Genomic DNA, 26,569 nt, shown 5'->3' on the forward strand with positions numbered 1-26,569 from the left:
AGACATGGTGCCTATAATATTGTTACAGGAAAACTTAATTTCAGCAAAGCTGTACAGGCTGGAGCAGTGATGGTGGGAACAGCAAAACCATGTGCTGTGAAACCCTAAAACTTTTTTTGGTCTAAGAAATACCGCCATGCAGATGCAGCTTGCTAGCTCATATATCGAACCGTACTACTGCTAAGCATATATAAGACATAGGGAAACAGGTATAAGAATTAAGCAGTTCGACAGCATGACAAGATCCTCAAATTCTGATTCACACGCACGCACACGCATACACACATATATAGAGTCATTTGTTCTACAGAAATCAAGAAAATAATTAAAAGGCCTCCAATCCATTAATTCTATCCCTGATTGATTGTTCTCCTCGCTTTATTCGATGGAAACGTCAAAATAAACATGAACGTGCAAAAGAAGGAAAGAATGTGCATAAATAGTTTCACTAATGTGAAACCGTTTTATTTGTAAGTTGTGAAGGTTGTTTAAATGATCATGAAACTGCTACCCATTTGCTTGTGCATTATACTACTAAGTTTTCTGGATATATCTGGATCTGATGGTCAGTTAATATTTCAAGCTTTTTAGGTTAAATCTTGATTTTTATTTTATTTTATGGTTGGCATTATTCATCAAATTTCACAGAAAACTTAAGTTCGTCGTACAAAAAGTTGGTTATTAAGAAAAGTTAAACGACAGATGTTAAGAAACGAAATCCATTCCAAGACCTTTCTTGGTAATTAAGAAAAGTTGGGTATTAAGAAAAGAAAAATTAAACCACAGATATTAAGGAACGAACCCCTATTCCAAGAACTTTCTTGGTAATTAAATCCTTAAGAAGAAAAAACTCATGACTATTCATTCCATTGAGGCATCCTTTGAAAAGGCACTCACATTGGTATTTCATGTTCCTTCTTTTGATATCTCACTATTATACAACTATCACGATGAGAACAATTTACAATCTTTCAACTCAATATTTTACAATCTTTTCTTCTTTCAACACAAAAAGAGTATACAAGGCTAAAAATTGAGCGTCGAGATAGATCGATAGCCTAATTATTTTATTTCCTCCCAAACTGAACACAAAATAATAATAACAATAATTAAAGATTAACCCACGAGTTTTTTATTTTTTTATTTTTGTGTTTCTAAACATTGATGACCAAATATTTGGATAGGATTTTACAACATTTAATGAGAGGGACAATTGATGGAATTATCACATGGACTCGTATCACATACAACTCAGAGTTGTCAGTTGTCACCGATTCCCATTTGCTAAGGTAATATCAGGCCATCTTCAGTCATGGAAACGTAATCCTTGATTATGTTTAAGATTTCTTAAACTAATATTTTAAGGTTTTTTATATTAGGATCCCATAAAATATTGAATGCACTTCACATTAAAATTTAATATTAAATGACTTATTTACCCTACTATGCAATGGTAATTTTGACCTTATCAGGTTAAAAAAAAAATTCTAAATACACCACAAATCACTTTTAACATAATATTTAGGGGTGTGCTATCCACACACCCCTTGTTAATTTATATCTGTTGATCTTCTTCAATTCATCCGATCTGACAGTTGAAAACTAAAAAAGTGTGGGAGAAGTAAAAAATGGTGTGTGGATATCACACCCCTATTATTTATCTTCTTCAACTATCAAAATCCTCTGACCCTCCATTGTTGAACAAAACTCTAACCAATGAAACTACAAACGTGTTGATTGAGAAAAATTATTTTTGATGAATGAAACACGAAATCAATGTTCGGAAGCTTTACATGAGGTAAGACTACATATTTTTTATTGTTTTAGTGATATTGACAACATCGATAATTATTTAATCTTGTTTTTTGTTGCGTTATTCAAGCTTCTATGCTCATATTCATTTTTAGGGATCACAAGGATTACATAAAGAATTAAACACCTAAAATTACCACCAAATATTAAAAACAGACGACATAGGTTTTAATGGTGGAACTGAAAACAACCCACATATACTTTAAATCCCAGACGGCATCTTTTGTCAAAATTCCAGTTGGCATTTTTTGTCCAAATTAAAAGCTTTATAATGTTTGAGAAATGTAAGATGTATAGAAAATATGGGGTGCATATAGAAAATGTAAGATGTATATTGAGAATGTGAAGTGTGAGGGTATTATGGGGAAGTATGTGAGGTGTATTAAGATAATTTTTCATTGAAAAGCCAAATGCGAGGTGTATTAAGTATGTGTGATTTATTCAATAATTTGTGGAATGTTAATATAATAAGCCTATTTTAAAGACTATTTTAGGGTTAATTTTCCTAATTATGCAGATTTATATTTTATCATCCTTCACATTATTACTTTTAGGTCAAATTTAGCATTATTTTTTTAGCCCGATTCCTTTAGCCTTTTGGTTGGAAACTAATTTTATCAATTTAGAGCTAAATATGCCTCATGGTATGTGCGGGCTAACGAGAAAAGATATGATTAAGAATAATGATATATGAGGTAAAGTAGAAAATTGATTAAGATGGTTTGGACATGTAAACCGAAAACCTACAAGTGCTTTGGTTAGAAAATGAGACTATGGAATTGAGGCTTAGGGCAAAAGGGATAGAATAAGGCCTAGGAAGACTTTGAAAGAGACTAAAAGAAAATATATAGAGTACTACTTGGATTTCACGGAAGACTTTGCGCAAAACCAAATACAGTTGTGTTCTAAGATTTATATAATCGACTTTATTTAGTGAGATAAGGCTTGATTATTATTGTTATTATTGTTAAATTTAAATATGACCTCGCGTTACATTCATTGAAACGAAAATAATCTCGATTCATTCAAAAATTTAAATTATTTAAATTCATGTCTCAGCATTTTCCAGATCTTAATAGAGACTACAAACATGCTAAATCATATATCATGTATATTATAATGAATTAATCAATAAATGATATCAACCAATAGTACTTGAACACAACTACCAACCACAAATCTTGGTGCAGCAACTATGGCTTTTGCATATCTTTATTTTCTCGAGCTTGAAGATCTCAACATCTGAATAGTATATTTTGGAGTGATCGAATTCTTATAGAAGCTTAATGAGTCATGAATTATACTTCATTGCCTTTTAATAATAGGATACACAGTCATCGTGCAAGAACTCTAAAAAGCATGTGTCATATGAAAAGGAGAAAAAAACATTATATATCAACGAAACACATTATTTTATTTATGTTATAACATATGATTTAATTATTAATATCTTCTTTAAAAAAATACTTATCGTCTATTCATATTGTAACATATTAATTAATTAAACACCAAGTGCGCATTAGTCCTAGTCGTGTAAAAATATAATTTTAAAACTCATAATTAAGGGAAGAAAGTCAAGCAAACTGTTATTAATTTATAGGTAAGAAAAAGTTTAAGGAGAAAATACAGATGATTTTTTAAAGTGATATTGATAATATATGAACCTAGGTCGTGGTGTTAGGCACGAAAAGGGGTTTTCACTTCCAGATGCGAAGAAATATGTACCTTATTTAACCACTGTCTTAAAGTTAAGGGTGTGAGCAGTTTATGAAAAACATGCATGGCTACTTTCAAATTCTTTGCAAATAAAATATGAATTAGATACCATTAATAATATGAAAGCCTTTTTAATTTCAACTAAGCAGAAAAACAAGTAGTGGAACCTTCGCTTGCCTTGGTTCATGTTGTTTACCCACTTAGTCGATAAATTTTATATACACTCAGTTGCATATATATAATTTAGTGTGTACAACACTCATCTCATATGCAATCAATTAAGCGGTTACATCTAAAGCTTTCTCCTCTCTAGTGGCCATATTTTGCTACTCTTCTCATTTGTAGAATATGGGTGAACTAATAGAAAGGTTTCATAGTTGGTCCATCGACCCACTTGTTGATCAACATTAAAATTATCTTATGCTTAACTACGTGTACAGTTCAATAAGTATGTAATTTTATGTAATAGACATCGTTGCAATTAGTAGTTAAACTGTTAAATATAAGCGGGACTGAATTTCGTCTGGTTTATAATGTGAGACTTTACATGACTCAAGAATTGCCCCAAGTGAAATTTGAATCCATCTTATAATATTTTCAAGGGTAGTGATGTCCTGCACACCCATGTTTACTTCTTAAACCCTCTTTTTCTGACTGTCGGATTGAATGAATTAAAGAAGACTAATGGTAAAAAATTAACAAAAATATGTGTAAAGTAAACATAAATAAATGTGTGAATGGAACTTTCTTATTTCCAAATGCAGATTACCAATGTCCTTCAAAAAGATATGGGCTTGGGGAAGCAAGGCAAAGCAACCGAAATGAAACTGTAGATTTTCTCTGCTTCACCTATGGGTTGTGCGGATCGTGTGCGCATGACCCGGTCACAATTAAATCCAAGCCCTCCATTTCTATAACACAAAAGATATGGGAGGGCTATATTTCCCATCAAGCCAATCCTAAGCCTACCTTCTATTTAGGTAAGGCCTTATGACGGCCCAACATTAGTTTTAGGATTTTTCTTTCATCTTCTTTGTATTGAACATTTTGCTGGGTTTTTCTTAAAACGAAGGACAGGATAATTGAACTTGAAACATTGAACATAAAAGTACAAAAAATTGATACAATCAGTTGCATATGTAAATCGTGATACAACAATAAAAATCAGATAGATTATGACTATAACACAACACATGTATAAATTTAGGTATGATATTGTATATGATGCGATCGTCTCTCTCTCTTTCTCTCCACTTCCACCCCAAAAAGCCCTAAAACCTTGTCTGTCATATTCAATTAGGCCAAATTAAGAAGTTAACCTCACATAGGTGGCATGTAGTCATCTAATATTAACTAAACTAAAGGACCGAAAGCTACTCGTGCACTAATATTAAGTACTTAACAGGATTATATAGCAGCTTAACTTTTATCTCTTGGAGGCTTCCCAATGTTTTAGGACAGCTAACCTCTAATTAACCAAATTCCCCGAACATGACAAACTCTCGTGCAAAATGATGTATACTACAACAACAAAATTGGAGGCTGGAGCTTACCTTTCTCTAATTTCTTTATGTTTTTCTGGTTCTATGCTTAGATTATCATACACTCAGTACATAACATTCGGTTTTAAAAACTCAAATAATTTGAAATAGATGACAAGAAAGGAAAGAATAGGTCCAAGAAATGATCTAGTATTTGCAGAGGTTACGCTAGTTGGTCACGAAAATGGTCAAGGTTTCAAATGAATACAAGGAATAATCTACATGAATCAAAGATCTCGATGTAATTACAAAAGTTACGCTAGTTAGTCACGACAGTGGTCTAGTTTCTTACAATCAAGTTCGTATCTTCTTCTCCGTGTATAGCATTATACATCGTTTTATCAAAAGAAAAGAAAATAGTCTTGTTTTTTTGAAGTAATATTATAGACTAGATTTCTATACCATAGTACATAAATTATATTTTTTGTGCTGGACGAAGTATAACTTGAAACTTATCTTAATCTTTCCTACGCAATGTAATTGCGAATTCTAGACTCCAACTGTCCGATTATGGCCTCGTAATTTTTACAAGATTGCACGTAATTTTCTCCTCAGCATTTTCTACAGCATCGTATGTCCAAGTACACGTGGCAATATATGAAGAAATTAACAACGTTTCTTCTCAGAAGATCATCCACTACGCAATGTGATTGGCCCCCATTCACACACGCCTTATTCATTCGTCCAAATCCATCCATATAACTTAATCCCAACAACAAATCCCACGTGCGGTATTACCTGTCCTCCGTTGACGTGTCACCACCCAAACACCCTCGATGACGCCAAAACCCCTGAGCAATCCCGAAGCTCCGATCCCCTGCCTCCCACCCCACACCTGTCACAACTTGCCAGAAAATCCAAGTGGTATATTCACGTGATACTCACGTGGATATCCGAAAACGTGTGAAGTGGGCCAATTGGGTCGCTCACACGGAGTCGTTTAAAACGCGGGGTTGGGAGTCGTATGGGGATCTCTTGAGAGACTCGGCCATGCATAAAGCTTATAGAAAACCACAGCTGTCGTTGTGACCCTATAAAGAAAGACTCCCATTTCTTTAATTTCCTTTACAACTCAATTCATAAATATTCGTACCTTTTCATCACATGAATTCATTGAAGAAGCTGAATCCGTCGCCGGTCGCCTTGTAACTTGTTGGCTTTGTAATACATACGACTATAGTTCATCAGGTTTTGAATTCGACTGACGTCTGGTTGAATCAGCGTATCATAATTGCCGGCACAAGATGAAGTGGTCGCCGTGGCCGTCAGGCGGAACAAAGAGGTTTCAAGTGAAGGTGAGCCAGCTGAAGCTGCAAGGGTTTAATTTTGAGAAGGAGAAGGATAGTGTTGGTGTGATTGAGGTGAAATGGAAAGGGTCTAAGCCTGGAGGGCCTGGAGTTTTGGTTCCATTCTATGGAAGAAGATCGTCGAGGCAGCCGAAAAACTACACCAGCCAGAGATTTTTGAGTCGTCAAGTCATTGAATGGGATGATGAATTTCAGGGCCTCTGTAATTTTGGGTCGAAGCAAGGTGGGAACTTTAGTCCCTGGGATTTGACTTTTACCCTGTTACACGTAAGTTTCTAATCTTTGATCTTTTAGCATTAATGGGTTTGTGTTTGGTTTTTTTTTTTTAATTTTTTTTTTTTTTTTTTATATAAGCGATGTTCTACCTTAAACTATTCGAATTCGGGTGTACAGGTTGAGCGCATCCGCTCAATCGGATTTGGTTCTGCTTCTGGTTGTTGAATATTTGACATTGATTATTCTTCTGCGTTTGTGATTCTCAGGGAGAGAGTGCGGAGCAAAAGAGTAATATGGCGGTTTTTGGGACGGTTTCGTTGAACCTAGCAGAATTGGCATCGACAATGGAGTCTCAGATTCAGAGGAAGCTCTCTGTTACTTTGAAAATGGAGGGGACGACTCCCAGCGAAGCTACCCTTTTGGTAAATTAACTTCATTTTTTTTATTTTTCTCAAATTTTTTTATTTACTCAAGTTAATTAATTGCAAATTTACAGACAAGATTAATGGTGTTTTCAGTTATTTAGTCATGTCTAATTTTACCCAAACATACAAAGTTGCATTTCTTAAGCGTAAATGAATGGGATCAGCCGCTTTTATTGGAACATGAAAGCTATATGCTTAATTAGCTGTTTTAAATCCAATTTAAGGCAATGCCAGTTTATTACATTATCTGTTCTTAATTGGGTAATATTAATAACCAGAATTATTTTTACCTTCATTTTTTTCTTCATCTTTTCGTTTCACTATTGGTAACACCGCATAACACCATAACACATAGGGAATGCACATATTCCCTTACTTGCGAAAAACATGTATTGACTGAAGGTTTCGATTATAAATTTTCCGAATGCAAGTATTATCCTTAAATTAATAAGCGCCTCATTTTATTTCTTTGTAAGCTTATGGACTTTCAATGTTTGATGGTGCCCGCAGGTTTGTCTAAGCTTTGCTGAGGTGAGAAACTTGCATGACTCGGCAGCACTCGGTCAAGACTCGACCGAGTCAGACAAGGGCAAGTTGGTTCGAAGAGTAAGCTACTTCAGGAGCTTTAGGAAGTCAAGCAATGAGAGGAAGAGTCGTGAGGACCGAGGCATGAGTGACCGGGACGAGTCATTCTTGTCCGACTCAGAAGGGTCACCGGGGAATGGACTCGTTAACAGTGGTGTCAATGCAGATTTGAGTTCAAAGGGAGAGTCAGGATCGGTCCTGAGTCATGAGACTCAGTTTGACTCGGGGCAGAAGAGTTGGCTCTCGAGGAAGAGGAAGTGGTTGAATGGAAGACCACCTAGGAGAAAAGTGGAGCCCTTTGTTGAGAAGACTAGTAGGGACAATGCAGTGCAAATTTCCGTTGACAACAATCTCAGTGATTCTATAAAGGTATTAAGTCCATTTCGAATTGTTTTTGTAGGAAGCGTTTTTGCTCATAAACACTTTTGTTAGAAGTGTTTTTATTAGAAGAACGTCAAGTTCTTTTGCTCAAAAGACCAGTGCACTTCTCAAAAAATCACATCTAAGACTCATAAGCACTTTAAGATTTTTTTCACCTAACGTCCTGAAAAGCACTTATGGTTTTCAGAATACACTTCCAGCCTTTTCAATGATTCTTACTAATAAGATAGAAGGCTCATTTGGGTTTACTTTTCTGCAGATATCAAATTGTACTGCTGAACGTTCTTCACAATCAGATCATGAGCATGGAAAATGCACCACAAATTGCTGGGAAGAAAGGGAAGTAGAAAGCAGAGATGGGCAAGCAAAGCTCAAAACCAATGCGTTTTTTGCGTCCTTTGATCAACGGAGTGAAAAGGCCGCCGGAGAGAGTGCCTGCACAGCCCTTGTTGCGCTCATTGCACACTGGCTGCATTCGCACCAACACTCAATGCCTACAAGATCCAAATTCGACAGCCTCATCACACAAGGTTCCTCAGAGTGGCAAAAACTCTGCAGCAACGAGACCTACATAAACCTATTTCCCAACAAACACTTCGACCTTGAAACGGTTTTGGAAGCTGATCTTAGACCTCTTGGTGTCTCGCCTGAGAAATCCTTTATCGGATTCTTCAGCCCGGAGAAGTTCGAGAGCTTGAAGGGACTCATGTCATTCGACGACATATGGAATGAGATAGATAAAAACAGAGAGCTTTACGAACCGAGGATATACATAGTAAGTTGGAACGACCACTTTTTCGTGCTGAAGGTTGAAGCCGATGCATACTATATCATTGACTCTTTGGGTGAGAGGCTCTTTGAGGGGTGTAACCAGGCATACATACTAAAATTCGACAATTCGAGCATCATGCATGGGAAAACAGAGAAAGCAGAGGATGATTCAGAGGAAAGATTAGAAGTAATATGCAGTGGAAAAGAGTGTTGTAGACAGTTCATTAAAAGATTTCTTGCTGCCATACCACTTAAGGAGCTTGAGGAGGAAGAGGAAAAGAGTGCAGTTCCTATTTTACCTCTTCACCGGCGTTTGCAGATCGAGTTCCACTACACCTCCTGCCCCTCCTCCTCCTCCTCCTCCTTCTCCTCTTCTTTGTCGACCTCTGCTACTTCTTCCACTTACTCTCTCTCATCAGGTGAAGACTAGAAATCAAGTAGCAGAATTGTATAGAAGGGTTTGATTCCTTAGCATTTAATGATACTATTGAGACTAGGTAGAAATTTCAATGAGAGTCCCACTTCGTGGCATAATCTTGAGAAGAACTTACATACAACAAGAAAGTCAAGATGACGGTATTATAAACTAATTCATTTAAACACATGATAAGACGTGATAAACTTAAGATGCTGTCACCCTCGCGTCCTTAGAGAATATGCCGATATACTGAAACAAAGAAAGAATTGCATATGTTTTGACCCCACCAAATGACTGAAGGGAGGGGACACAAAATATTAGCCACCACTTGTACAAAGCAGCAGTTGCAAACAAAGAATAATTACTTGAGATAATACAAGTATTAAAGAGACAAATTTCTTGTCCCCCACTCACTCACACAAACAAGATCCCCATCCCTTCTTCTTTCTTACTCAAAATCAGAAGGTGGGTCCATACCCTTATCTGTGATGACTAATGATTCAAAGATTAAAAGTTTAGGTTTGAGGGGGAGTGTCCTCCCTTTCACATAGATCCCATACCTGATCTCCAAACACAACCAGAACGGGAAAAACGTCCTTGCAACGGTGCATTAAACGGGTCTCACATTTGCTACATCATGTAAGCGGCACATAACAAAGAAGAAAGACTCATTTGGATTGATGAGCTTTTTCAGCCCCAAAACTAAGAACCAATAGAATGTCCGTCTCAGCTACCAAATGTGAGACAACTGTTTCATGCAACGAGTGCATATCCAGAACATTCCAATGGATCTCTAACTCACAACATCAAAATAGGGTTTAGGGGAAGGGTAACTCCAAACCCAAAGCTTCGTGATGTTTTAACACCGTACGGTACATAAAGTTCTATGTTCTCAAAAGCAACACGTAAGGCATACCACTAATTGTACATTGCAGATCAGAAGTCCATTCACTCATCTAGTCTCTGCTTTAATTCACAATTTACATTTCGTCTCTTAAAACACTACATCAGCAGCTCAGTTCATTACCAATCTAGGAACTAGAAAGTACATTGAGATTGCATAACGAAGCTTTTGGCAAAACATATTCGCTAAGCCAATGTCAAGATAATGAAAAACTAACTTTACTAAAGCAACAGTTAGTCTACAAACCTCCATTCCTCATGCTTCCATTAAAGTGGCTGAAAGGAAGCTCCGGCTGCCTACAAAATTTTGAATCCTCTGTTGGGTGATTAAAAGCTGCCTTCCGCTTTCTCATTGCTGCTTGGACATATAAATCTTCGCCCTCAAAACTCAACCTACCCCATGAGTCTGTTGGTCCATACTCACTACCCTTAGGAGTGAGAGAAAACTGTTTATCAAATTGCGGTGACTGATCACAACACTTCAACCGTTCCTCAACGCCAACATCTTTGCCCCCCTGGGGCTGACTGCTCTCACCGCTTGGGAGTTGATTAGAGTGCGGGCCTAACCGCAGAGACAAATCACAGCCAATCAAACATGGGTTCTCATGGTAGTCCCTTCTTTCTGTTTGTGTGTTATTATTTGATTTATCTCCATTACAGAGCAGGTTTGGGATAACTCCTATCTTGGCAGGTTCTAAGGGGTCGGAAACTGGTTTGGGAAGGACAGCAAAACCTGGTTTCGGTTCTCTGAACTGAGGAAGATTTCCATAGTACAGAGGGTATTTAGGAAAATTAAATGTTGCCAGATTTTCCCTAGAGAAACATTGGTCATAACCCAAAGGAGGAACATTTTCGGATGCAACCATGAACTTCATAGTATTGCAGTCGTTATATTGGGCAACAGGGCATCTAGGTTCAAAAACAAGAGGGGTTGAATTAGTGGTTTTGGGGTTAACAAAATTTGAACAATGTGGCCTATACTGCGAATTGGACGTGTAATCTTTTTTATTAGCATCCTCTACCACACTAGGAGAAATGCTAGGGACATGCGAAGTCACGGGCATCAGATAACACCTTGGGTTAGTATTCCGTTGACTCCTCGTAGCTCTTCTCGGTATGCACCCCAAAATGAGAGCAGCTGGGTTGTTTTACAAAAAAAAATTGAGAGGTCAACACAGATGTTTATACTTTATACACAATGGAAACTAACAGTTTATTAAGTGGAGAACTACATATGCACATTCCGAAACAAATACTAAACAATAGCAAGAAATTATGCAATCCAAATTTGTTGTAGATACCTTCAATACAAGGCTGAAGAAACTCTCCAGTTTCAGTAGTCTCATCACGCCGAATTATCGTGTTAATGGCATCATTTGTTCTGTCCCAAAGGGTTTTAAGGTCCATGTATTCTGCCTATAAAACAACATAAATTGCAAAGCACAACACTTTAAAAGAACCAAATAAGTAAAAATCCAGTATTATACAACACAGCTTTGTTTCTCCCACTCAGAGAATGCAGAAAGTAGAAATAAAGAAAAATTTTAACTTTTAATCTCAACCTAATTAGTATTTAGATTAAAAAGTAAAAAGTGAAAAAGATTACCTCAGAATTGGCTTTGGAGTACATAATTTCTTCAGCTTTGAGAACAACAATTGGGAGCTTCTCTTGCCATTCTTTGTTCTTCTTAGTAGCTGAGCTATGGATCCCGTTCACAACCCTAATTAAGCAAAAGCACTTATAAGTGATTACTGAATAAGTTAAACATTTCAAAACCCCATAGAAAAGAAAATAAAAAAAAAACCAAAAAATTAGACATGCAAAAATTGAGAGTTGGGGGAACCTGAAGATTTCTTTGATGAGAGAACCTCTCATGGGTTGGTGCCTCTCACGGTGCCAAGCTCTTCTCACACATTCATATGGTCTTGGCCCTGATCTTGGCATCCTCTCTAACCAGTTCTAGAGAGAGAAAGAGAGAGTTGGGTTTAGACTTCAGAGAGAGAAGTAAAAGTCAAGCAGCTTCTGTGGGAAGGTGGGAACTTGAGGCAGCTTCTGGTTGTGACTTTTCTTGCTAGACTGAGACTCTCCCTCAAAGACTTCTCCTTTTCAAGGACACTGACTGACCCAAAATGCAGTTCCACCAAGACTACAAGTAGAGGAGAGAGAAAGAAGAGAGAGAGAGAGAGAGAGTTTTGTTTGTATTGCTTTCTTTATTATTTTTGGTTGGGGTTTTTCTGTAGACTCAATAATTTCAAAGGGAGAGTAGGGTTGGGGTTTGAAATTGAATTGAGGGAGGTGGGGGGTTTGGGTGTGTCCCCCACTCATCCACATGCCTGCTTCCCCTCACCCCAGGTGTCCCTCTCTCTCTCTCTCCCCCCCCCCCTCTCTCTCTCTCTCTCTCTCATGTCCGTGTCTGTGTTTAGGTGTATCCATTCATGAGTTGAGAGTTTCTGATAAGTATTTGTCAGTGTCGGTCGTCACCTTTAATTAAGCAACCCCAACCTCACACAGTTGCTAACAATGGCCGTCCATCCTTTCCAATCCAATTCCGAAAAACCTACTCTACTCTCTCTAGTCGCTAACAACTCATCATGAATTTAAATCTTGTTACTTTACCCAATAAAAATGAATTGAAACAAAATTAAAAAGTTCATTCTTTCAAGGTGGAATGAGAAAATAGAAAAAACAATCAACTTACATTGTGACGTGATTATGTCCTCGATACTATGTGAAAAAAAATTAAAACATGTTATAACGTGTTTGTCAATAGCAATTAGACTAATTAGTAAGAGTGGTACATGTGTGTTACATCCATTTCTTCTATTTGATATATTAGACAAAATAAATAACAACGTATGATGTGTTATGAGACACGACCACCTAAGTGAAGATGGAAAATAAATTTCGACGCATTACCACCTTAGTATACCGCTTCATGTCTATCACTGCACGTAACAAGTCTAACGACTTGAGCATTATAGGGTTCTTATTATTATTATTTTTTTCTTTCTTCAATTGTAATTTGTAATTGCACTTTGCTTCCAACAATCACCTCCTAAAGCAAAGGACCGAACATCAAATGTCCATTTACCACAATGATAGAAATGAATTGTACCCTTACATGATTGTGTGAGTTCAAACATGTCGATAACTAATCAAGTATCTAATCAAACAAAATAACGAAAAAAAAAAAGAAAAAAGCAAAGGACCGAACAAATTAGACGACCAACGAGCCCAAAAACAAAATGGCCCGCAACAGAACAACGGCAAAGCTGCCCAGGGAAAAACAACGGGAGACCCATTCCCACACAACATGGGCCAGTGAAACTTTTATATATTATTGAGGGGAATTTTTTTTTCAATATAAACGATATTATTATTTTAATCAGGATCGAGTTTTATGACGTAATAAGTTTAAAAAAAAATTGGCTTAACTGCTAGGATAATCACGGCAGCGCACTTAGGGGCGTTTGTTTGCCCTCACTAAGTTGGACTGGACTGAACTAGCTATTAGTCCAATACTGTATTTGTTCCATGCTGGGACTAACATTAATGAGACTAAAGGGGACTAGAATGGACAAAACCCTTCACTAAGAGGTCTTAGCGAAACCCCCCAATAACCATGGGACTAGCTAAGACTATCCTCTCTTTCTCGTCCTCGTCATGCTCAACGACCACTCCCGACAGATTTCTCGTCATCTCCGGTCACCTAGATCAATCATTAACTTTCCGACTCTCTTTCAGATCCATTTCACAACCAACTTTCATATAAAATATACCAAATTGAAGCTGGGAGTGACAAGATTACCATTTTACCTGAATCGAGGCTAAAATGTGGTTGAATGTGGCTGGAAAATGGCCTGGAAGTCTCGACCTGTATGGGCTTCTTCAAATCCATGACAGATTCGAGCATTCAAAGCTAAGTTCTCGGTCCAAGGATGGTGATGAATTTTTTGGCGGTGCTAACTTCATCCAATTTAATGAGGGTTGGCCGGAAAACACATCGAGAAACCTACAACTCGTCGGGAAAATTGAAGCCGTGAGGTTTCGTTCGAACAACGCATAGCTAGAGAGGGAGGGAGGACAGAGAAATAGAGACTGGAATCAATAAGGAGTTTGACTAGGAATGAGAAAGAGACATGAATTGAGAGGTCTAAGAGGAAAAAAAGAGGGAGAGGGTGGGACGATGAGAGAAGAGGAAAAGAGTGGGACAAAAATGGTAGGAAAAGATGGAGAAAAAGATAAGATCATAATAAAATATTAATAATTTATATATTAAATAATATAATATTAGAATTTGTTATTATCCAGCTTCTTAGTCCAATACTGCACCAAACGCTTCACTAAGTTAATCCAGTTTAGTCTAGTCTAAGCCAGTCCAGCTTAGTCCTTGAAGCTAATCCAGTCCGAGATAGTCCGGCGCAACAAACGCCCCCTTAGTTTTATACAATTTTTTTTTTTTTTTTTGCAAATGAGGTTGATGTTTTAGGTTTTTAAGAATGGGCTCAATTGTTTAATGGTCTTTCGCTTCACTAGTAAGTAAAGATCTTAGCTTTGATTTCCGTCAAAGGAAAATTTGAATTACATTATTGTTAGTCTATGAGGTTTAGCCCATTCTCCACTCTGTTTGTGTAAATAGTTACGGTTGTTAAAAAAAAGTGTTATTACAACCGATTGTTATATAAAAAAACGTGAATATAAGTCGTTTGATGCATCCAAACACCTACTAAAGAACCTAACTCTTCACCAAACCCTCCTCAATATGGCCACTCGGGAGGGCCAACGTAGTAGGAAAAGAAAAATAACTCAAAAAATAGTTGTAAATTTGTAATACAATCTTGCAAGGCTTAGAAGAATACTGGATTAAGTAAATATTTCGTAGCTCAGTTGGTTAAAAGATTCGTCTTTATATTTGAGATTCTGTATTCAAATCTTTGTAGTTTAAATATATTTAGTATAAAATAAATTATTTATAGAAAACAAGACTAAATTAATATGCATAATAATTGCATACAGACAAAAGTATGTATACTAATTATAACCAAGTTTTTATAGGAGTTTATTGGTTCAATGTATAGAAACATAAAATAAAGTTAATTATCATCTCTAATATTACAGGTAGGAATTTAAAGTACTTTATCTATAATATGTAAAAAAAAAAAAAAAAAAGTGTAACAGAAAAGATCCTTATAATTTATTGCAACTAAAAGCTAAATAAAAATATATAAAAACTATCCAAGAACTTCAGGTTGCCTCATATATTCATCCTCAGTCTGTTTTATTTTATTTTATTTTATTTTTTTGAAATTTCAACACGTAAATGTAATGACATTACCCAATTCTATAATTGTAGAAATTAAGAAAACATCATATTAACCTACAATAAATTCATAAACTGTAAGTTTCATCAGAAGTCTGGTACCAAGAAACTGAGTGCAATACAATCGAATGTAATACTCAAATAAACAAAAGAGAGACCAACGTCCCTCCACCAACTACTCATTACAAAATATGCATAAAAAAATAGTCGCTGATCAAAAGTCCAAGCAACAAATGAGAATATTTTCGAGCGATGCAACCATGTAAATGAAGAACGAAAAAGACCGTGATCAATTACTCTGCTGCTCCTTTTTTGTGATCCACGTACTTTTGTTTGAATGCTCCACTAATTCATTGCACCAAAACCTATTTAACCAAAAAGAAATGAGGTGAATGTATACATAAGGAATTGATATTAGTAATGCAAACCACTAAATGGAACGTATATATAGCCACTGCCGATTAATAGTTCAAGTTTGTAGTCTCTATTTAAGCTTGTCAAAATGAAACACAAAACGAATTATGGTAAGTATACATAGATGCATGTCCAAGTTTGTAATCCCTACTTAAGCTTGACAGGACCAAAATGATTGAGGTTGAGAATTGGGAATAAAAGATTAAGATCGAGAGCTGAAAAGTTGTACCAAGGAAAACTCTGTCTCGATATGTTTCACCTCTACCTCGCCCTCATTTTCTTCACCTTGATTTCTGCAATGAATGGAAAAACAATCCGCTATTAAAAAAATCTAGTCGTGCAAGAAGTTCTCCATAAAAAAGAATGCAAAGAGAATGTTTTTTAAATGACAGACATCTTTTGCTCAGGATTTCTCTTGTCAAACATTTTTTTAGTAGAAAAAGTTTACCAAGCATCATGATGGTTTTTCTCAGGCATTTCATTAAATCATACACATTAAATAAAATATCAAATATCAAATAAACCAAATATTGGACTTGTCGCTTCCAGTTGCCATGGAAATCAAGTAGTCACTTCCCTTCTCTATGTTTATCTGGGTAACTTTCTTTCTGTATAGACCCATAGTTGCTATCTGATACATAAAAAAGAAAAATAATAATAAAAGAGACGATAAAAACATGAAAATATAGAGCAGGGGATGAAGAGAAAAGGTTTTCCCCGAAAAATCTGACCATACCAATTTGATACGTGGGTAGTGTCCCAAAGAGAAACCAAAAAAATGAAACACAGAGGAATTGAATTAAATTCCGATAAACTCCCAAAACAATTATATGGCATAGATAAACTTAAAATGAAATCAATAAAAAGTGGAGAAAGGAAACCGGCTTCACCCACACAATCCAACATATATCCGAAAGGAAACCGGCTTCACCCACACAATCCAACATATATCCATCCAGTTGGTTGAGAAGCTTTAGCATAAGGAGAAGGAAGACAGAAAATCATATTAGAAACCTTAAATCTATGCAACCATAAGTCGAATCATTGAGTGATCCACAATCAAGATTTTTGCGGCATATAAACGTAAAACATGTATTGAAAAGTTCCGGGACACTCCAAAAAGCTATTGTTCCTTTGTTTCTTCTAGATTCCATTCCCAAGAGCACCAGATTTGCACACACGCCTTAGACCATCCAATAGTATGAATATATTTCCAAACTCTATGAAGAACAAACCGACCTAAAATATAGCAATAAATTGACTAATCCAAATGAAAGAAAAACTCGATAAAGCAAAGTATGACAACCCAAAATAATTAAGAGTCATACCTGATTAGTTGCATTGCACCAACAACAGCAAAGGTACTCTGCTGCTCCCTTTTTGTGATCCATGGAATTTTTCATTTTTCAGAACTTCGACTTTCTAGTCCCAATCCTTTTAACTAATCTGCAAGGAACAAAGAAAATGATAAGAGAGAAAAATCAGAATTGAACTTGGGGATTTTCCGTGGCTATGTAGATGCCCAATCTTTTTTAACATACACAAATTAACGACAAGAAAAAGAAAAAGAAAAAAAAAACCCTTGTTTTTTAAATTGGGAAGTTGGGTACCTGGAGAAGATGGCAATGAAGGCAGCGGCGGTGTAGGTGGAGGAAGACGGCCCGGAGATTGGGCTCCTGAAAATGAGCGCCCGGGATCGAAGATGTGAAGAAGGATGGGTTCCAAGACGCGTCCTGGAGTCTGGTTCCGAAAGATGGGCTCTTTTCGGGCGCGTTTACTAATCCGTAATATATTGAGAATAATTGAATTGAGGATGAATTAGATTGAAGAGGAATTGAAATGAGTTGGAATCAAAATCAGATTTCTGTTGAAGTTGTTTACTAAAACTGTCTGGAATCGGAGTAGCAATGATGTTGAGTCCATATAAGTTGTTTACTAATTCACTTGAATCGGCATAAAAATCAATATGATTACTAAAATACCCTTGTTCTATTTTGTTTTATTTCATCCGTATATTTATTTTTAATAACATTTTAATTTGTTTTATTTCAAGCCTTTATTCCAAAAAATTAAAATTGTATACAAATTTATTGAATTACCAATATTAAAATATTAAACAATTTAATAATGCTCTTATTCAAACCCAGTTGAATAGAAATATAGAACACTTCTCCTCTCTCTACAAGTCTGCATACCATTCCTTTCCTACCCTCACCTCCACCTTCCCCATGCACCCTACCCCATAGCCACCACCTCTTCCACCTGCGAAGTATTTCATGATTTATGGGTTTGTTGAGTGATTGTTTCCACATATTTGTGGGTTTGGGTTTGAATTGTTTATTTTTTTGGGTTTGGGTGGTTGATTTTGAATCCGATTTGTGAGATACATGGCTAGGATTCTTAAGCTGGTGGGATAGGAAGTGAAGCACGATCACACAGGGAGGTGGCAATTGGAAAGTGAGGCGCAGACGCATGAAAGCAGGGTGCGCAGGGAGTGGCGGGCTGGTGGGTTGAGTGGCAGACTTGAAATTTTAGAAATAATAAGAGGGTCATAACAGGTATAAAAAATACATTCCTGATTCCCTCACTCACCCGGAATCCAAATACCTCACCCATCTAAGGAGTTCAATTCCTCCAATTTGGGGAGTTGGATTCTTGATTTTGTGTGGGTCCCACGATTCTTTTGATTCCCTCAGGTTTGGTAAACGCTTCAATACTCCGTAATCGGGATTCAACTACTTGATACGTAAACACGCCATTCGATTATTCATCTGTATATAGAGGTGGTATGTGGTAGTTTGAACCTTCAATTGAACTCAGATCGTGGGAATATCATCAAACTCTATGGTTTTGATAGTGGAAAGTTGAAATATAACTGATAATTGAATTGGCAACTGTCTATTCTTTTTCACTTTCCTTTCATGTTTCAAATTATGTAGTTAATGTTTTTACCTTTTTATCCCTTATTAAATTTATGTATAATTTATTGCATGAGTTAAGTTTTTTTTGTTTTAAGGGTTTTTGTGTCCATTTATTTTTGGTGAAGCATTGAGACACCAAAACTCACTTTTGGCATTCTATTAGTAGAGATATTAGCATAACTTGTTGCATGAATAAGAGGATATAGCCATTTTTGTTGTCTCTCCAACCAAATATTTGACACGCGCAGAATTTATAACTAAGTTAATTAATAATATTTTTCTTAAAACCAAAAGTTTTGAGCTCGAATATCATATCATCTCAATATCAAAATCAAATTGTTGACACAAAACGAAGCTTTGGTGTGAAATTCAATTCTTCTTACAATTGCAATCACGAGCAAAGTGAAGATTTCCATCACCTTTTCGGACACGAAAAAAATGAATATTCGTATCCTGCCACTAATTATTCTTTTAAAAGAAAAAAAAATATATATATATATATATATATATATATAAATTTTGGTGTACGCCACATGTTAGGTCACATTCTTTATAAACCCTATGAGCCTAAAAATAATAAATAACGTGACTTGTTAACAATTATTTTTATTAAAAAAAAAAAAAATATATATATATATATATATAACTTTTGGTGTGCCTCAAATATAAGTTGTTCTTTCAAAGAGCTCCTTATAGGTTCAAGTGTGGCTTCAATGCTTAGAAAAATGTGAACTTTAACGAAAAATATGAACTTTAACAAAAAATTATATTTTTAAACTAAAATCAACCTTGATACTATTTATTTTAAGATTTATTTTATCTTTATCATTAAAATTCAAAATTTTAAAAAAAAATTTCATTAATTTTTCTTAAAAAAGTACCAAACTTGGATATTTGCGTGTATTTTTATCTTCCAAGTCCCTACCACCGAACATCATTGTGGGGGCCCAGTGATCATAACCTCTCCCACTTACAAGAGGGGGTCCACATCACTTGCATGCTGGTCACGTGCATATCTGCCATGGTATCCAAGACATATCTCCTCTCCTCCCCCCCCCCCCCCCCCAAAATTAAAACTGACAACTTCTGTGATCCAAGCCTTCGAACACCCTCCGTCATCGTCCCATTCGAACGGCTCTGATTTTTCAGACAACCTTTTGGCATTAAAAGGACTACTTGTTCGCTTTGTTACGGCAATTTATCTAACTACTTGTTCGCTTTGTTACGACAATTTATCTGATTACTTGTTCGTTTCGTTACGGCAATTTATCTCCTTTCGGAGATAAAAAGATGAAAATTTTTAGTTGAACCTATATAGTTTTTTTATACATTACTTTCTACATCAACATTACTTTTAATTAAATTCTCAAAATCTATTTAAACCCAACTTAGTACCTAAACTACCCTCACAAACCAATTCAATATATAAATTTATCTTTACACCCATTTAGAAAATAAAGACCCCAAATCAACGTTCTACAAGTCATTTTATACGGTAGAGGTTACTCAATCTTTCATGAAAAATAGCATTCATTCAATGCCAGCCATGGCATGCACTTGAAGTGTTCATTTTTTACCTCACCACAACCGAAAGAGACAAAGATTATCTTAAACTCTTTGCCTTCACTCTAAGCATTTCATAAAGTCACGTTCTTGCAATGCTGAGGGGTAATTGCAAGGCCTACACCAATTTGCATAGAAGTAGAGGCACAATTTCTTCCCATTAAATGACAATAAGGGTACCTAATAATTTCGTAATCAAAACAAGATTATGTTTTAATTATCATAATCAAGATAAAAAAATCAACTGTAAATTTGAGGGCATATTTTTTCATGCTATGAACCTACTTGAACCTCACGTTTCTATATTTTAATGAAATCAAAACATTTTTGACATCCAAACAACCGAATTAATTATGAAAACCAATATTGATTGAAACAAGAGAAAGAAGGGGAAGCTTTTGGAGACTACATACATTTGTTTCACCAGATAGAAGCATCTCAACACCTTTAAATTCAAGAACAATAGCTATAGTGCTGCTATGCACTGCCATCAAGACTACAAGCAAAGTATAGCCTCCACCCCTCACAAATGAAAGGAGAAAAAAGCGTGACATTCGCACAAGTTGCTAGACTTTAAATTTTTAAATCCCATATATATGTTTCTGCTAGTAATTATGCTTTAAAAAATGTGCTGATTTTGTTCCTAAATCCTAATAAAATTGAAATCAAAAGAAAAAAAAAACTTGCAAAAATCAATTCATACTTTAGTTGGAGAATTCAAAACTTTTAAATCACCGTTTTTCTCTAGGAAAACGTCTTAGGTTTTAGTTAGAATGAATGTAGAATAAAGATTCCATGAAGGTAGGGTTTGATTATTAGATGTGGGTTTAATGATAAATTTTAGTTTGTTGTTAGTTTTATTTTGTAGTTAGTTGTAATTATACAATAGGATAAAAAATGACAATTTGCATTTAAAGTTTAAGTTGGGTGTAGAACGAAGTTTTATATGTTCAAATAAAATTTTCCTAAAAAGACTCGTATAGTAATTCAGTTTTTTTCTACCGTCACCATGTGATTTGCTCGGTAAAAAACTGGTTTGGAATTCATCCTAAATCACTATGAAATTTTTTTAATATAGTAAAATACGACCTGTTCCACTATATGTTTTAATATAAATAAATTTTATTTATGTGTATTATCCATTCTTCATCACCGAAACACAAATACCCCCACCATGCATGCTTTATTATGATTACTATGTCATGCATGCTTTCAAATTAATAAAAAAATATCGAGGATTAAGGATTGTAAGGAATCTATCCAGGTTTAATTGGAGTCTAATCAGGTTTCACACATAAATCACGTCATTTAATATTAAATCCCCTTAATTCCCTCCAAACAAAAAATTAAGAAAATAAATTATTAAGAAAATAAAATAAATTAACGCTTTTGGGTTGTCGTCAATCTCATCCCCGCCGTTTCTTCTTCTTCTTCCACCAAATCTCACTCTCCATTTTACTAAAAATCCCACCAGTCACTGTCTCTCTCTCCTCTGTCCTCTCTCTTTCTCTCTCCAAACGAAAACCGCTAACCATGCTCTCCCCAACGCCTTTATCTCTCATCTGCGCCGTTCTTCTGTGTCTCCCTCTCACCGTGATCTTCACCATCAACAGCCCAACGGCCACAAAAACCACCGCCACCATTTCCCCCTCCCAAATCACAAAACCCTCCAAACCCCTAACAGACTTTAACCCAATTTCACCGCCAAAGTCCCTCCCTTTAGATGAAGACTCCCTCTTCCGCCTCGCCGCTCGGGTCAACTCGCGCCCCCCGCGATCCGCCCGCCCCAAAATCGCCTTCCTCTTCCTCACCACCACCCCTCTCCCCTTCTCCCCTCTCTGGGAGCTCTTCTTCAACAAAATCCCCAAAACCCATTTCTCCATTTACGTCCACGCCGACCCGCGATTCCCCTACGACCCGCCGTTCTCCGGCGTGTTCGCGCACCGCGTCATCCCCTCCAAACCTGCCCAGCGGTTCACCTCCACTCTCATTTCGGCCGCGCGCCGCTTGCTCGCCCACGCGCTTCTCGGCGACAAAACGAACGCCATGTTCGCGCTCATTTCTCCCTCGTGCATCCCCCTCCACTCCTTCAACTTCACGTACCGGACGCTCGCCCGATCGAAGAAGAGTTTCATCGAGGTTCTGGATAACGAGATCGGGGCGTACGATAGATGGGCGGCGCGTGGGGCGGACGCGATGTTGCCGCAGGTGAAGCTGGAGGAGTTTCGGATCGGGTCCCAGTTTTGGGTTCTGAAGCGGAAGCACGCGAGGATGGTGGTGGGCGACCACCGGCTTTGGTCCAAGTTCAAGCTACCGTGCGAGCGTTGGTACACGTGTTACCCCGAGGAAAATTACTTTCCTACCCTCCTCAACATGCGAGACCCCGGCGGGCTAGTGCCTGCCACGCTGACGCACGTGGACTGGCGGGGGAGGTTCGACGGCCACCCCCGCACGTACAACGCCTCCGAGGTGGGGCCCGAGTTGATACAATCGCTGAGGAACTACAGGCCGAGGTACGGCGACGAGGAGGAGAGCGGGAACGACACTGTTTTGACGGTGAGGGAACGGCGGGACCCGTTTCTGTTCGCGAGGAAGTTCCCGCCGGATGCGATCGGGTCGTTGATGAGTATGGCCAGTGACGTCATCTTCAAAGATTAGGATGAATGGCGTACATCTGTGATATTTTCCATTTTTTCTTTTTTTGTAATTTACAGATAACTTATTAAGAAAACGAAATCGGGACAAACCCGGTGGGTTGTTTGAGGAGTAATTCTAATTAATTTTCCTTTTCAAGTATTTTTATAATTTATTTTGGGTTGTTTTAATTGATTTTTTCAAAGTGAAAAAATGTGATTCGTGAAATCAAAGGGATACCTTCACTTTTTTTTTTTTAGCTTTTTAAACTTTAAAGATTTCAAACAAGCGATCTTCAATGAGTTTTGTTTGGCATGGTGGACAAACAATCAAGGTATTTGCCCTTTAAGTCCTAAAATATCTTTTGTCCTTCAGTAAAATTACTCAAATTTTGGCTCGCTTTTGTTTTCGTGACAAGATCAGTGACATGCACTACTATGTTAAAACATACCACGTGTGTGTGTGACAGAACGGGGAGATTTAGAATGTCTTTGAACGCTCCATTCTGCCAGCCACGCTGTCGGATACTTCTTGGGCAACTTTTTGTTTTGTGCTTGCGTGCCATTTGCTATAGGATACGACTAAAATGGAAAGTTAGGCATGGTAATTTATTGCATGACAATTATCGGGTCAATATATAAGAATTTGTTAAGATAATATATTTGATATAACATAATTTAATAAAATAATAAAATAACACGTTTGACACAACACAATCCAATAAAATAATTGGTATGATACTATAAATATGGAAAAGGATCCGACGGGGATTTTTTTTGATAAGCACGATTCATTTGACCGACTAATAAAAAGCGATGTGTCACTTTGTCAGATGGAAAATGAATTGGGGTAGTTAGGGACAGGTAGCTAGTAAATTAAGGCGGGGAATTACCTGGATTTACATAAGGTTGGGATTTTCTACCAAAAGTGTCTAACAATTAATTGGCTGTTCAGAAGAATAATCAACTTTTAATTAAATATTTGGCTAAGTTAAGGAATTGTCAATTGGGGGATCCTCCTCGTACACTCACAAGTGCGATTGTGGTAAAAATGTAAATGCAATTTGGAGCAGAAAACACCTGTTGAATTTTGAATGTTATATAGCGGCATTGATTGCTTCGTTGTCAACGCAAGTGAGAATAATTATTTTTTATTCACAACACGTTATGTGCGATTAGCAATTTTTCAGTACACTAATCTGATGGGGTAGTTCATATTTGAGAAAAAAATGCATGGCATCAATATATTGATACAAAACGTGGAAACACTCAAATTTTTTTATTTGACGAAAAAGAGAACATTCCATCAGCAAACCCATAATTTAGATTATGAAATATCCACCTGTCATATTTGCCAATTTTTTTGCTTAACTTTATTGAATTAATTAAAATTTCCACAATTTAGATGACCAAATACTTTGAATGTGGATGATTTTCAACAAATGACCTTCAAATGATGATTCAGCAATCTTAATCGTTGAAATGCATTATAGAATAGCTTTATTGCCCTAGGAAATATGTCATTACCATAAGAAAGTTAAACACAATCTTAACAAAAAAACACTTCATAAACTATACCCACGTCTATTTTTAATAGATTTACAAAGACGAGACCCAATATAACAAACTAAAGCTCAAAGACGAGACAATCCCGCTCATTCAAATACACCTTTGATTTGTTACATCTTATTTAGGATCTACAACTCGTTCTCTTTTTATACAAACGATAATAAAAATATGAAAACTGAACACAGAAAATCTAAGAAGATAGATACTCTTAATCGTATGACAGGTCAACCCCACGTTCAGCGTGGGACCACAAACAAAATTATAGCAATTCCAATATGTAGCATAAGCTGCTTTCATAAGTTAGGAGCCTATATACACTACTACATCGATGTTTGTTTTGTCACCCTTTTTTTCTTTTTTTTTCTTTTTTTTTTCTTGGGAGGGAAATTAATTTGAATACAAGTCTAGGGCTTCGATTTGATGCTTCATATTTGTGCCACCGGCCCTCCATTCAATGTCGAATCATCATCACTATTGGCGATCCAAGCACAAGGGAATTTAGCCCAACCCAACAATGCATAAATGGAAACCTGTTCGTATATTGGGCTTTGTGATTAGACCCTAATCTAACCCCCAATGTGTCCTCTTTCTTTCTATTGGGGATAAAGAGTGTCCAATTTATTTATTTATCTATTTTAGAAAAGATGTTACTACTCTAAGTTAGACAAAGGAGATGGGAAGGATTTGAACCCGAGGTGGATTGAAGAGAATGCCCTATTCACCGCGGCAATCCACCACTTGCAAAAAGTGTCCAATTTATTAATTGGTTGAATCACAAAGATTTGCCTTTATCTCATCTCATGCATACAGTCAAGAAGAATGATGTAGAGGGCTTTTGACTGAAGTAGTTAAGGGCAGTATTGATGTACTTGATGTTCTAGGTTCAGTATCTCCCTCTTGCAATGTGGCTTGTATAAAAAAACGACACAAATGCTAGAAACAATCGCCTAGGCATGCATAGGTTGTTAGAATATGTGCATAAGTGACGGTGTATTTTGGCCGGATGTTTGAGTCCAATTTGGTTTATAAGTCTTATTGAAAAATGTTTGGACGTCCTAAATTTATATAATTGAAACTGGGAATTGATTCTAAGTTACTCACTCATATTAAAATTGGGAGACAATGTTGATTTCGTAATTTGATTCTAATAGGAGAATCGTAGGGATTATTTGTCTATAAAAGGTGGCATCTGCTCTTAGAGAATTAATTGCTCATTATTGAACTAAAATCTATGGTTAGTTAAGCACTTAGAATCTGGCAGAGAGGAAAGGGTCAACTTTGAAGATCATGGCTCTATAGCTTCTTCACCAGCTTTTATGGGTCCGATGTTACCCAGCCGACCCGAAGCATGAGAAATTCGGCCATGTAACCACATGTATATATCTTCTTTAGAGCAGGTCAACAAGGCCTTTTTGTGCTTTGGCATTTGGGTTGAATTGCCATCAACGCAACAAATTCAACTCCACCGAACCAAAAAGTGGAGGGCTGTTGGGCCAAGAGCAGCAACCCGTTGGATTGCCAAACAAAAACTGCCGAGCCTTGTGCCTGGTGGCAGTATGACGTCACGCAGCAGAAGGCCGAACTCCACCCCACAAGCACCCACCTGAGCCACCCGCTCGCTTTCCTAGGCTGACAATCGTTGGATTTTCAGCCAGGATTAATCTAGAAGTAAAAAGTCTTAAAAATCCAAAAAATAATCAAATAAAATTCCAAAAAATACCCAACCATCTTTTTCATTCCACACAATACAATCCAATATTTAGTTTTAATACAATCTCCTATATTGGTTTTCTGCTTCCCATATCCTTTTGTTAGCACAAAAAAATGAGTTAGAAATCAAATTGGTTGATTGGGAAAGACATTGCTTTGTTACTCGTGATCTTGTCATATGACATGAGATGAGGGTGCAACAAGTGGGAGAAAATTTATGCACAATTGATCAAGCAAACTCACAATTGAGAAATATGAGAAAATCAAAAAATTGGAGAAGGACACGTAGCCTACATGAAAGGTAGAGAATCTTAACAAAAATTTGAGCGTATATTATTTATGGATAATAACACGTAGCGCGAC

The 26,569-nt window shown here is 36.7% G+C and overlaps 3 protein-coding genes across 3 annotated transcripts; 2 read left to right on the forward strand and 1 right to left on the reverse strand.

Annotated features, from left to right (window-relative positions):
* Positions 1–6,060: 6,060 nt before the first annotated feature.
* On the forward strand, positions 6,061–9,329 carry LOC137743803 (uncharacterized). The gene is made up of 4 exons (XM_068483744.1): positions 6,061–6,643; positions 6,859–7,014; positions 7,528–7,971; positions 8,243–9,329. Exons 1-4 carry the CDS (start codon positions 6,314–6,316, stop codon positions 9,182–9,184), a joined length of 1,872 nt encoding a protein of 623 aa, XP_068339845.1. The 5' UTR covers positions 6,061–6,313; the 3' UTR covers positions 9,185–9,329.
* Positions 9,330–10,081: 752 nt separating this feature from the next.
* On the reverse strand, positions 10,082–12,317 carry LOC137729852 (uncharacterized). The gene is made up of 4 exons (XM_068468901.1): positions 11,920–12,317; positions 11,682–11,796; positions 11,377–11,491; positions 10,082–11,213 (listed from the first exon to the last, which is right to left on the reverse strand). The coding sequence occupies exons 1-4, from the start codon at positions 12,018–12,020 to the stop codon at positions 10,315–10,317; spliced, it is 1,230 nt and encodes a 409-aa protein (XP_068325002.1). The 5' UTR covers positions 12,021–12,317; the 3' UTR covers positions 10,082–10,314.
* Positions 12,318–21,628: 9,311 nt separating this feature from the next.
* LOC137716732 (glycosyltransferase BC10) lies at positions 21,629–23,090 on the forward strand. Its single transcript, XM_068456114.1, has one exon. The coding sequence runs from the start codon at positions 21,828–21,830 to the stop codon at positions 22,950–22,952; it is 1,125 nt and encodes a 374-aa protein (XP_068312215.1). The 5' UTR covers positions 21,629–21,827; the 3' UTR covers positions 22,953–23,090.
* Positions 23,091–26,569: the final 3,479 nt, after the last annotated feature.

This window comes from Pyrus communis, chromosome 1 (assembly GCF_963583255.1).
Source record: "Pyrus communis chromosome 1, drPyrComm1.1, whole genome shotgun sequence".
Classification (NCBI taxonomy): domain Eukaryota; kingdom Viridiplantae; phylum Streptophyta; class Magnoliopsida; order Rosales; family Rosaceae; genus Pyrus; species Pyrus communis.